Source organism: Tubulanus polymorphus, chromosome 6, assembly GCF_964204645.1.
Source record: "Tubulanus polymorphus chromosome 6, tnTubPoly1.2, whole genome shotgun sequence".
Classification (NCBI taxonomy): Eukaryota; Metazoa; Nemertea; class Palaeonemertea; order Tubulaniformes; family Tubulanidae; genus Tubulanus; species Tubulanus polymorphus.
In genome coordinates, this window is record NC_134030.1 from 5728891 (window position 1) to 5741944 (window position 13054).

Below are 13054 nucleotides of genomic sequence, written 5' to 3' on the forward strand. Positions count from 1 at the left end.
CCCGAATCTCGGACCGACATGATAAAATATATCAATGAACAGGGGTCAGACATATTACAAGGGTTTTCGTGCAAGACCTGATCTGCCATTTTGAATGCATTGATAAACGAATGGTACGTGAATCTAGTCCAGTTGCAATGGGCCTCGTTGACATTAGTAGACAGACTTCACTGCGAAGCCTTGAACTTCAAACGACCTTTTTCCAATACACATCGACAAAATACTTCAAATTCTATCATAATATATATTATTCAATCATACATTATATAATGTATATATAAAAAGATAATTTACTTATTTTATGATTGTTTCTGTTCACTCGAAAAAGTCTACGCTACACAAGAGTTATATAATTCTAAATAAAGTTTTTAAATTCTACAAAAACAGGAGATGATCACAGATCAGCATCGTAGTTGGTTTTGCACGTACTCGGGCCTCATTCATTGCAAACGGTATTCACCAATTCTACAATCGAAAAAAAAAAACGTATTAATAACATCATTTGTAGCAGCAAGTGAAGAACTTTTCAGCACTTTTTAAGCGGAAAAAGTAGCACTTAAACCGTGATTTGCGCCAATGATAGACATTGTAAGCTCATAATGATTTGTCAAACTATAGCAATAAGCTATGTAAAAATCGCTAAAGTCATTCATGCACTAGGACGTGTTCATTAAGATGGCTTTGAAGTGATAAAAAAGTAACACTTTTCAGCATGTTTTGACGATTTTCGTGAGAAGTAAGCATAAATCAGGGCCTTAACAATTTCTTCCAAAAAAGTGGCAATTAGAAGACCCGTTATTAAACCATAAATAATCAGACTCAGTTCTAACCAATCGCAAGCTGAGTGTTAAATTCAATTACCTTCATAGTTGACATTTCCCTGAGCATCTTCTAAACCCTGCAACAGTATTTCCACTTCTTCATCTTTAAGTCTTTCACCTGTGAACAGAATTTCGAGTTTTCAAATGGGAATCGTGAATTTGTTCAAACGCGACGCTGTTTCGCAACTTACCGAGATGAGTTAAAAGATGACGGAGTTCAGCCGAAGTGATCGAACCGTTCTGCTCCTTGTCGAATACTTTGAAACCTTCGATGAAGCCGACAGCATCCGGTGACTCTGTGTTAGTCTTCGCAAAAATCGGAATAAACTCTTCAAAACATATTCTTTTATCTGTAAATAGAGCTCATTCATTAAGTAGGGAGGCGTATGTTTTGTCAGTATGGCACTATTCTAGTAAATGCTAGCTACTATTATGCTATTTTCTCCAAACATGTACATATTAAGTCTTAGGGTTAAATAAGGGTTAGAAAAATTAAATTAGGATCTAAGGATAAGGGTGGTTTATAAATCTAAGCATTTAGGGAAGATTTAGGTCGGCTCAAACCCATATTTTCACTAATCTCTACTGGCTGTCTTCTAAATATTTTGAAAAGTCTGTCACCTCTGCGCACATGCCTATGTCCAATCAGAATGATCTATACACGATATAGCATTTACAAGAATATTGCGACTTCCTAAAATTTACACAAGTGAATTCAGCTGATTTGGGAAATGATTGATTCCCAATCCCAGCTTACCCGGTTGATTTGTGAATCCATGTTTTCGTACTTCAGCCTCAGTTGGATTTTTGCCCAAGCCACGTAAAACTTCCCCCAGCTGGGAACCGCAGATTTTGCCATCGCCTTTGCTGTCATACAGGTTGAACGATTCCTCTAGGACTGCAAGAAAATGTAGCATCTGCTTATAATAAAAACAAAACATTTGAATGTAACTCTTTCTACGTAGTAAGGTGCAGATGATGTTGGTTCACTGTCACTGATGCCCCATACTTGTTCTGGCATATTGATATAAGGCGAATTATGGGACTTCTCACTTAGTAAAAACAGCTGTGTAAGGTATAGCAAAGCCAAGTCGTGGTGTTAATAGTTTTGACAGGTAGTGTGTGGTAGTATACTGGCATTAAGTCAGTGAATGGTCCTTGGCTTGCTTGGAATTGGATAGTTTGTGTTGTTATTGGACTTAGTCTTGGTGGGTGGCCGATTTTTGACCTCGCCGCAGTACTCACTCTCTAAATCTTTATCCGTCAACTTTGCCTGTGAAAAATAGAAAGGAGATTAATAAGTTTATAATAGTGGTGATATTTAAAGCCGCAAATCGTTAAAATAATCTCTTTCTGAATATTTACCATACTGAAAGGTTTTCTTCTTCGTCACTAGTCACAGATCTTGAAGTTTTCAGTGGGTAATTAGTTCGTTAAGACGGAAACAGGCTGGCTCCGAGAATGCAACGACCACCTACAATACACGATGTTTGGTGCCCCTCTACGAGCAGTGGATAATTACAAGCACAGTTAGTCACTTTCTTTTCACGAGTTTTGTTCCGCCCCTTGATAAGAAAAAGAAATTCGGTTAGAAATGTAGTCTTTCTTTTCACAGCCGCAGGCATAACGTGTACAAGCACTGTACAAACTCCGCGAACCTTAAAGGCTTCAAAGACCTTTTCCAATCGTAAGAATAACAAACTTAACACATACATGATTCCGTTAGTCATAATATAGTTTATTGATACATAATATAAAAGATAATATAATATACATATTTTTGTATGTGTCTTGTCTATTGGCAAATTCTTATGGCAGTATGGGTCGTATAATGCCATTTCCAAGAAGCCATTTCATGGTCATCATTTAAAATAAGCATGCGTGGGCATTATTAGGTATCAGCCCCTCATGTCAAAGCAATTTCAAAAGCTATTTACATAATTGTACTGAAGATAATACATTTCTGTAACCAATTAAGCGTCAATGAAGGAGTAGACTGGGAAAAGTCATGACAGGTGATGGTGATGTGGAAAATGCATGAATGTTCAGCTGTTGCCGATTCTAAATATGATAAAATTAAAGAGACACACAAAATGTTTGAATCACATGTTTCTACGAATAGCATCCTCAAACACAGAGACAGAAATTAAAACAGTATTACAGTAGACCCTGCCTTATTCAATAGCATTTGGATATTGAATACCGGTATTCAAACCAATGTGACCAGATACAGAGTAAGAATTCAGTGCCTTTCCACACAAATCTAGCAAAATGCGATGAAACTTAGTAAGGTGGAGTCTACTGTACACGTCAGAAAAATGCTTATCAGTAAAACTTAAGCTCAGGGGAAATGGTTAACGAATATCAGAAATGAACATAAAACTTCAAACTGGCGATGTATGGACACAACCTGATTGACAAGGGAAACAATCAGATCTATCTCGACAATATCTTATCATGTGTTTTAGATTAGAAAACCGGCTTCCGTTCTGATTCTACTATCAAAGAGGTGATCACAGTTTCGGGATTGTTGGAGTTTTTCGAATTTTTCAGTCCTTTCATGACATCTGCGTTGTTGAATTAACCGTTATAAACAGTATTCACAAATTCTACAAAACAAAGATGAAAAGATTATTAGAACTCGGCTAATTTCACAGATTGTTTGTTTATCTGAACTACGTCACAGTTACCTTCATAGTTTACATTTCCCTGTGGATCTTCCATACCACTCAATAATTGTTCAACTTCTTCATCTTTCAGTCTTTCACCTGTAAACAGAAGAAACATGCTAGAGCCTTCATACATTGAGGGTATCAAACTAGGTTTCTCTTCATACAATCAACTGCTGATATTACATTCTACTACAGGAAACACACGTCGTAACTACTCTGCATAATAAATCAGTTTTCAAAATGGCTCATAAAAATTGTGACGAAACATCAACAGGTTCTTAGTTTTTCATCAAAATTGTGGACTTTTTCTTCAATGACACTTTAAATTCTACTTACCAAGATGAGTTAATAGATGACGGAGTTCGGCCGAACTGATCAAACCATTCTGTTCCTTGTCAAACACTCTGAAACCTTCGATAAAATCCGTGATTTTTGATCCGTCCCTATTTTTACAGACGGTCGCTAAAATCGGAATGAACTCTTCAAAACTTATTCTTTTATCTGAAAAAATAAATCCATATTTCATAGTCTCGTAGATATAGCAATGTTAACTCTGGTATCTAATTGCATAAGAAAACAGGTAATACCGTAATACTTGTAGGTTAACTGAATTCTGTTAGAAATTATCGCTACAACCGCAAAGTAGTGTTTCATTTATTTGATGAAGTTACTATACACTAGTAGTGAGAGCTAGTGATTCCTATAAATTTCGTTGACCTTCAAGCATTACTCATTTTCTAATACGGGTTATAGGCCTAACGTTCGTTACTGGAAGTAGGTATCAGTTTTCGCGTCAGCCAACTACATTTCTATGATAATCCGTCGGTTCAAGTTTCCAGTTTTTGAGAACATGCTTACTGGAAACTTAAACCGACTGATTTTCATTGAAATGCAGTTGGTTGACGCGAAAACGGTTACCTACCTCTGGTAACGAAGGTTAGGCCTATCACTCGTATTAAATCTTCTAATATGTCAATCTATCAGATATGTGCTACAAAAACTGATTGAGCTAGGCCGACTGACGTCCTTTGACTATAGCAAAGTTGAAATATTAGACGATTGAGCTATCATCAACATCTGTAGCTGTACAGGGGAGAAATTCGGACTTATTTCACGGTACCTGTTTCCGATGCTAATCCGTGTTTTCGAACATCAGCTTCAGTTGGATTCTCACCGATGGCTCGGAGCACGTCTCCTAACTGGTTACCGTATATTTTACCATCACCTTTGTTATCAAAAAGACTGAACACCTCCGAATATTCTGAAAATAAATTGTTCTTCCTATGATTGACAGTTTTCTAATTGTTATCATTCTTTATTATTGTATTTCATATGATTTAGTTAAGGTACCCTCACTTTTGAATCCACATGAAAGGGACTTGTTTGTTGACAGTATGGATCTAGCACCAGTTTTCTTATTATACGGGAATAATGAGGGTTGGTCATTGATACTGGTTTTATTCATTCACTAATTGTGAAAAGTTCCTGGTTGTGTCACAGCACAGCCCTCGCGAATAGAACGCATCTTGAGGAATCAATAAAGTGCTACTACTGGAGATAGATACTGGATCAAAAACTATTTACCATCATAATGAATTTGTCAAGTACCTGTCCAGGCCTGTAGCCAGAGCCGGTTACTGGGGTTTGGCTGATAGTGACCTTTTTCTGAGATGTACTTATTTGATTTAAACCCCTTTACGTCTTTACCTTGGGCACACTTTCCATGAAAGGGCACTTCACATAGACACAGGGCACCTCGACTTTCACAAAAAGGGCACTTTCATTGACGCAAAAAAGCAGTTTCCATGCATGATGGAACCAGAAAGTCCCCTTTAACATCAAATAACCCCTACTCTCTAAATCTTGTCTACGGGTCAGCTTTCACTGACTCATATCATGGACTGACTGACTATTAATAATTTGATTGATGATTTGAATGTGGACTTCCTTCAATTAATTATGATTGACCATCGATTTTGATATTTGATTTACCACTTACCGAGGATATCTTGTTCTGTCATGTTCGCCTGGAATGAGAAGAATGAACTGATAAGCGTTGAACTGATAAAATGTCACCATCAAATACCAAATATGGGCCTAAAGCAAATATTTACCATCCTGAAATTCTATTTGACACTTCCGTTTAATACTTCCGGGTTTATAGTTCGTGGGTGTGACTACCAGGTGGCAGCACCCAAGCGGGCGACTCCGGTAATATCGCATACCCAGTAGAGAATAGAATAGAACTATATATTGACGGGGCGGATCCAGACCGTATTAGCCGTATTGCCCAATACTGTCTAAGATTTATAGCGCCCTTCGAAATTCCTCGGCAATATTTCTTTACATTTCACCATCCGCTAATTTGATATGTCAACTGATGATCTGTTTGATTTTTATATACAGAAGCAGAGTCCTGAATAGAAAAATACCTTGAAAGTAGGGATGGCACTTTTTGGTCCGGAAGTTTATTTTCCTTTTGTGTTAAAATGACATGATTAATTACATGAGATTGTTTTTGGGCCGATCGAACAGTTCCAATGATAACTGCCCATTTTTGTTTCATATTTTTCTACAAAGGTTGTGCACAGCTTAAGCATTGCTTAAACTGACGATTTCTGCTCTGTCTGAGTTAACTAGTGGTACACGGGAACGCTGGTTCACAAAACACCAGTGGGAAACACCCCTATTGGCAGAGACGACCGGGGTCACTGCTCCCATACCTTCGTATACCGTATGGAATTATTGATTAACAATTTTTGTTGACTAGTTCGGACTACAGTTTGTCAAAATTCCCTTGGTGTATATGTATTCACGTGTTTCGCTTCTCGAAATAAAGATAAAACTCAAGACATCGGGAATGAGATTAACATTCCATTTACTCAATTTAAAACAACACAACAAATATTGTAAGAATTATGGAAATTGGGAAATTGTAAAACGACCGTATCGACCTTGAAGCAGATGATTCGAACTGGTCTAAATCATCGACGTCGTCATCTCCGTCACTACTACCGGCTGGTATGATTTCACCTATATTCCCGCTGTTATGTTGCCTTGCATTGTTGGGATTCGGAGGGCGGTGGTATTTATTCTTATTATGTTGTCCCCGCTGATTAGTTTGTCGGTTTTTAGAATTTTGATTCTTATGCTGATTCTGTTTACTAGACTGATGACTATTTCCACTTTTCTGCTGTTGCTGTTGGACTTTCTGTAATATTTTGTTCAGAAGTTCGTCGCCATCGTTTGCGTCGATTGTTTGTCTGCACACTGCCTGTTGGTACTTGTCGCATTCCTGGAAGGCGATATCGTCTTCGTTCGGATCAGTGCATGTTTGATAACTTTCGTAACTTGCCGGACACTTTTTACGACGGGTTCTGAAGGATTTCCCACCTTTGCACGAACACGACGACCATTCAGCCCAGGATGCCGATATCTCACAAGATACGCTCGGATCGTTACACGGTTTTATTTCATGTGGATTTATGTCAATGAAATACGTCTTATCGCAGACGTATCCGGCTGGGATATCCCTCTCGTCGCAGGCATAAAATCGCTCCTTGATTCGATTACCATCGTCCGAACACTTACACGGTGACCAGGATTTCCAATTCGGGATAATTTTACAGTGTCCTTCACAAACTGCGCTGATCGTTCCCGTAGAACACACATATCTGGATGGGTCATACGGCGGCACACCGGTGCACGTACCCCGCTTGTATTTATACCCGATTCCGCTAGCGCATATGCAATCTGACCAATCCTCCCACACCGGTTCTATTTTGCATAGATACTTCGAATTGCTCCTCGGGCTGCATTCGTCCAATTTTTCGCGCAAATGAGGGATGTTAGCATCGTCGCACGCCCCTTCCGAACCGCGGGTATCGAAACAGACCTCTTCACGCCATCTCGTTACGCCGAAGCAACCTGTACACTTATGCGACCACGAGGTTTCACCACGAATGAAATGAGTTTTGACGAACTTTACGTAAACCGAAAATACGCACACGTTCGCCGATGTATGATCTTTCCCAAACATCCACCATACCCCTTCTGAGGAATTGGTGTTTGCGTCGATTTCGACATTCGCCTGCCAGTCACCGACATTTTCCACGGCTACAGTTGATTTCTGCCCTTCAGGGCCGTACAATTCTAATGTAATCGGGTCCAACCCGGAGACTACTATATTAGCTTTTCCCGTGTTCTCCCATACATACATAATCCTGCCGTGTAAGCCTACCAGTGGATCCGGGAACGTTAAGCGACATCGGTCATTTTTTCTCGTGTACGGATGACACCTGAAATCTTCATCGTCGATATTCCACACATTATAATTGCAAATACCTTTTCTCACGGGAAATGACCGGTCGACATCGAAAATTGTCCATAAATCTATGTTAATGGGAATCTTTGACGAGAATCCAAATGGGCAATCGAATAACGCGTTTGCAGTGGCGTCATCGGGCGAAGATCGGTAACTGTTGGGAACCGTATAAATGAACCGCCATCCTTCGTTTAGGAATGCAGAAATACCGCAACTTTTGTCCGCTAGATCGTCGTAAACTTGAAACGACCGATAGACAAATGTACAAAGCAAAATGAATCGCACAAACATCTTTCATTTTGTGTTACTAATGAAGGAGCTAACAGTTTTGATTGTTAAACGCGATTCTTTCCATCGCAAAAATGTAGGTTAATTAAAAGGTTCACCAAGATCCTTAGTGTCTGGTTGAGTTAACTAGGACCGTAGAGCACCGCATATCACTTCAAGGACTGGGTGTAGATTTTTCCTGTTAGCATTCACATTGTTCCAGAATTTATTTTGAAGAAATTTTCCAGATAATTTTAAAACAATATTCGTCGAAACAGACCATACCCTCGAATTTCCCACAATATTTTCGGATGATTCTTTTTCGTCATACAACGTGACAACGTGTCCTGATGCAAGAGAACATTGGCATTGTTCAATCTTTTAGTAGATATTTCTTGGCGTGAAAGAATAGCTAAATACGTTTGCCTTTTTAGATGAATGCGATGTAAATTGTATTTTTCCGTAGCCATTGATTTTTCCCCCAATACGACGGCTTTCCGTTCTGTCTCTCTTCTACATCGATGCAGAATGAAAACAATCTATCGGTCTGAGGCTGCTCTCGAAGCAAGATGCGTGTGGATATTGAAGGAGACTGAATCGATCGGTTACAGCAAACGAACGAACGAAGTAGTACATGCGAGTGTAGTGGTGTCGACATTGATTCTGGGCACCAGTCTCGTCGACGAGTGGTTTTATGCCAACAACGTCAACACGGTGATACCGTTGATTAAAACATGATTCAGACACCTTTGGAATAGACGTCGAAGATAGAAACAGGTAAGCCGATTTGAATACGGCTAGTAGAAGCGTTATATGAATTGCATTGCATTATGACTATCCTTTTGCAATACTGAAAAATCTGAATACTCGAAATAATTCATTAGGCTAATGTATATTCTGCATAACAAATAACTGTATATCATCTTTGTTTAGCATTACCTAGCAGGCTTTACTATTGCGGTTTTGTTGACAACGCCTTAACCTAAACGAAAGCTAGAAAATTTATTCGAAAGATGATTTTTGATAATTTAATCCTATTGGCCTAATTATGGTACATACCGATGATAGGTTGCGTGACTATATAAGTCACTTGACCGCGCCATCAGCATTTGTACTGCTAATCAAAGTGATCTATTGGTTAGTATTTCTAGATTATGAGCATGTTCCATAATATCTTCTCGCCGGAAATAAGCTATATGCGTATAGCCTTTGTGATGGATCTAATGCCAAATAGCAAATAGAGACGCAAACGCGATTTATCGTATTCGTCCGCTAATAAGGTCCATGAGGTTGATCTAGACGTCTGTGTTTGCTCATTTATTGAGGAGGTATTTACCACCAGCATGCATCGACGTTGCTGCAAATATCCTATTCTCCATACTGTCATCGATCAACCCTGTGCATACACAAAGTCTCCCAGTCTCTTTCCTACACAGCGATCGTAAGCTAACGTGCTTTTTGCCACAAGGTATTTTTCGAAACGACGAAATGATCACATTCGACGACGGTAACATGATGTATTTTCAACAGCACGTGGTATTTCAGACTAATTTATTGACTTCTATGTCATCAGTAATGGACGACGTGATGGATTTAGGCAATTAGCGAACGAAATGACATCAGTAGTTAGCGAAAATCATTACGCGATCTAATTGAATTAAAAAAAACCCTTCAAGTTATTGACATCGAAGCTTAAAACACGCTTCCGAAATCCAATATCTGAAGTTGTTTTGGTGTGGGATTTGTAGACAATCATTTAAGCGATGAAAATCGAACATAGTCTCATTAAACCCGGTTTGATACGTGTGAATGAGAGTTTACTCTAATGACAGTATCAGTGTGAGATAATTGCTTTCCAAGTTTAAGCTTCGGTTATATCCCCAACTTAATTGATTGGCGATTCGTAACACAAGGTTATAACACATATCGAGACAGTAGCATAGCAATTGTAATTTTCACAACACATTTACTGATAAACCGGTATCGCTGACAGTACCACTAGATATCGACTGTGAATCCGATGATTATTTTCACACATAGTGTCAATGTGCATATTACACAGCTTCACGTGTATCGGATGTACACAAACATTTTCTAAACGTGTATCATACATTCATGAATACTTTCCCATTTCAGAAAACTAATGCTGTTAGCAAAGTATAAGAGATGTTTCCACAAGCCATCTAAAGAAAGAAAGAACGTCTGCCATAAAATGGCTAACAGTGGCGAAATGCTCCGTAAATGCAATGACAGATAGCCCAGATAGCGTGGCAAATCTGAACGGAATGTTTGCTCTGCGAAGATTGTTCGGGGCTCAAGAGATCCAGCCCCACCAACCGGGTCAGAAGCTAATCAAAAAATTCGGAAGGCGCGGTAAAAAGAAAGGGGAGTTTAACATGATGACTGGAATTGCTGTTACAAAAACTGGTAGGTGTTCTGGGAAAGTGCGCTAGCATTGATTATCGTTTCCTTTTGGGATTAGCTTAATCATTATTTTGAGCCCGATACGAACCACAACCCGGTCGCATATAATATCCTTTGCAGTTCAATTTCTGACGGCTCATTGACTTCTAGTGTATCACACTATCTATGTGTACAATTACACAAACGATTTCGCATTAAGCCCAAAACAGCGAAATTATGATTGAAATTGTTTTGAGAAGCAATGTTGAAAATGATAATGAGATTATTCATGTAAAATTGGCTGTATGATATTCAAACAAGATATGAACGCGTGTGTTTTGGTCGAAGGATTTCATTAGTTTTCATTATCTTCTGTGGTTGAGTTTCAATCTTTAATAAGCCCGACACGTGATCACCGAAGGGATCCACAAAGGAGTTCCGCTTGCTTTGCGTGTTTGACACTTTCTGACATTTATGATGGGGTTCGTGATTGAAGCTCACTGGAAAAATGTCGTTCGTTATCTACAAGACATCTCTCGAATGCAATGAGATTAACAAGCAGAGCGTTCGGTGACATTATGTAGCTTGAGAGGTGCCCGGAAAACCTCTCTCGCACCTCCTTGATGTAACATGCGCAAATGTAGCCCTGATGTACATCACATTGATGTCCAGATAATCTATTCTCACTTCCGATTCGTTTCGCTTCTATTTTCCAGGTGATATCGTCATTGCTGATACGGAAAACCATCGCATACAAATCTTTACCAACGACGGAGAATTCGTGCGCAAATTCGGCGACTCGAATGACCCCGACCTGCGACTCCACTATCCTGTCTGCGTCGCCATGACACCGGAAGATCACGTGGCTGTGACAGATGCCGTGAACCAGCGCGTCAAAATATTCAGCCAATCGGGCGAGCTCGTATCGGCGTATGGAGAAAAGATACTGGAATACCCGTACGGATTGGCAGTCGCTGAAAATCTAATCGTTTGTACGGACCTATACCGACATTCCGTGGTAATCATCAACTGTATTACGGGCGCGAAAACGAACGAATTCGGGAAGTACGGCGACTCGCCCCTGGAATTCGACCACCCGTACCACGTAGCCGTTACCATGGACAAACGAATCGTCGTCTCGGACTATGGCAATAGTTGTATAAAGATATTTCGATTCGACGGTCGCCCCGTGAATTTCTATTCCATCGCTGATTTCAAGATTCAAGGTGAACTATACATAACGTTGCAGGGGGTATGCATAGACGGCGATAACAACGTACTTGTCATATGTAATTCGACTATTTACGTTTTAGCCGAAAGTGGTCGGCTGTGGGAAGCGATATTACCCTCGGATGGTTTGACGGCTCCGAAATGTATCGCATTTTCTCCTTTCAATCAAATAGTCATCACTCAATATGACGTCGGGTTTAAACACGACGTTCTGATATACGAATACAATCCGGATGATTTCAAATCATTGAAATTCTTTCACGCCAGCGCGGCCGGATCGATATACCCTCGCTCAACAGCAGCTAGCGCTTGTAAAACAATGTCGAGACCTACAACCAGCAAGGGCTCAGCAACTTGAGAGCCGCCAAACAAGACGATATAGTTATCGAAAAAGATGCTTTTACCGTAGAATGATAGATTGTAGAATGCATTTTAATCATTCGTGGTGGCAGATTTAGGGAATTTCTTAGCGTACACAAGAGCTATAAGCTCGCGTAATAAAAGTGTTGTGAGATTAACCTCGGCTCTGTGCGCACTGGCGTCGATATTTTCTAGGTATAAAATAAAAACAAAGAACGATGTAAATCAATGAATATATCTATTTGAATCGTATAGGTGTCATGCTGAGTCCAGAATAACGCTATTTATGTCCCGACCCCGAAACACCGGAACGACTGTCTGACCGACACAAAGTTGAATTAATGACTGTAAAACTTCTATATTAATCAAAACAAAACAAAATACATACAAAATATTCTATATACTTAAAAAAATTTGCGATCATGTCCAAGTTGTCAATAGGCTTCACCAGAATAAACTAATTGAAAAATGTCTCCACGGAGTATTCGAATATCCTTTAGTGTTTATCATTATTACATAAAACAAAAATAAAGGGGACAGCAACATTAGTTGTTCTCGATAGTTTGAACACGTTTTGAGTCCATAACCGTAGAAACTATCTGTTTATTGGGTGATATCCACTTTTACGGTGAGGCCTTTTTTCGAAGTTGAAATCATGACGTTCGGGTCCCTAGAGCTACGCATTTGACTCGCTACAGTGGGCCGGCTTAACCTAGCAGTAAGTTGTTCTTGATCTTCGGGCGTCGCGAGTAGTTGCTTTTCTTCCTCTTCGGTTGTTTCTTCCGACGATTCGGTACCAACGTGCATCTTCGTGGCAAAGGTCGGTCGTCGAAGACGCTCGAGGACTTCTTCCATCTCGTGACGCGAGAATATGCGATCGAACGCCGGCGCCGGCGGTAGCTCCATGAAGTCACCGGGTGGCAGCATTTTCCGTTTCCACGTAGCCACCTGTTGGGGTCGCCGCATAAACTCGAACG

The 13054-nt window shown here is 39.8% G+C and overlaps 3 protein-coding genes across 3 annotated transcripts; 1 reads left to right on the forward strand and 2 right to left on the reverse strand.

Annotated features, from left to right (window-relative positions):
* Positions 1-294: 294 nt before the first annotated feature.
* On the reverse strand, positions 295-2311 carry LOC141906649 (myosin-2 essential light chain-like). Its single transcript, XM_074795926.1, has 6 exons — positions 2187-2311; positions 2067-2094; positions 1579-1719; positions 1013-1171; positions 862-939; positions 295-465 (listed from the first exon to the last, which is right to left on the reverse strand). The coding sequence occupies exons 1-6, from the start codon at positions 2187-2189 to the stop codon at positions 437-439; spliced, it is 438 nt and encodes a 145-aa protein (XP_074652027.1). The 5' UTR covers positions 2190-2311; the 3' UTR covers positions 295-436.
* A 224-nt stretch (positions 2312-2535) lies between these two features.
* LOC141906647 (myosin-2 essential light chain-like) lies at positions 2536-5663 on the reverse strand. Its single transcript, XM_074795925.1, has 6 exons — positions 5608-5663; positions 5493-5520; positions 4614-4754; positions 3830-3994; positions 3512-3589; positions 2536-3430 (listed from the first exon to the last, which is right to left on the reverse strand). Exons 1-6 carry the CDS (start codon positions 5608-5610, stop codon positions 3402-3404), a joined length of 444 nt encoding a protein of 147 aa, XP_074652026.1. The 5' UTR covers positions 5611-5663; the 3' UTR covers positions 2536-3401.
* A 4667-nt stretch (positions 5664-10330) lies between these two features.
* Positions 10331-12075, forward strand: LOC141907262 (uncharacterized). Its single transcript, XM_074796858.1, has 2 exons — positions 10331-10511; positions 11204-12075. The coding sequence occupies exons 1-2, from the start codon at positions 10331-10333 to the stop codon at positions 12073-12075; spliced, it is 1053 nt and encodes a 350-aa protein (XP_074652959.1).
* Positions 12076-13054: the final 979 nt, after the last annotated feature.

Bases quoted from the DNA above. Each gene is read 5' to 3' on its own strand.
- LOC141906649 (XM_074795926.1), bottom strand. The intron at 940-1,012 runs GTAAGTTGCGAA...TTCTGTTCACAG, and splicing joins TCATCTTTTAACTCATCTCG to GTGAAAGACTTAAAGATGAA. The intron at 466-861 runs GTAATTGAATTT...TTTCGATTGTAG, and splicing joins GGGAAATGTCAACTATGAAG to AATTGGTGAATACCGTTTGC.
- LOC141906647 (XM_074795925.1), bottom strand. The intron at 3,590-3,829 runs GTAAGTAGAATT...TTCTGTTTACAG, and splicing joins TCATCTATTAACTCATCTTG to GTGAAAGACTGAAAGATGAA. The intron at 3,431-3,511 runs GTAACTGTGACG...TTTGTTTTGTAG, and splicing joins GGGAAATGTAAACTATGAAG to AATTTGTGAATACTGTTTAT.
- LOC141907262 (XM_074796858.1), top strand. From the start codon at position 10,331: ATGACAGATAGCCCAGATAGCGTGGCAAATCTGAACGGAATGTTTGCT. The intron at 10,512-11,203 runs GTAGGTGTTCTG...TCTATTTTCCAG, and splicing joins AATTGCTGTTACAAAAACTG to GTGATATCGTCATTGCTGAT.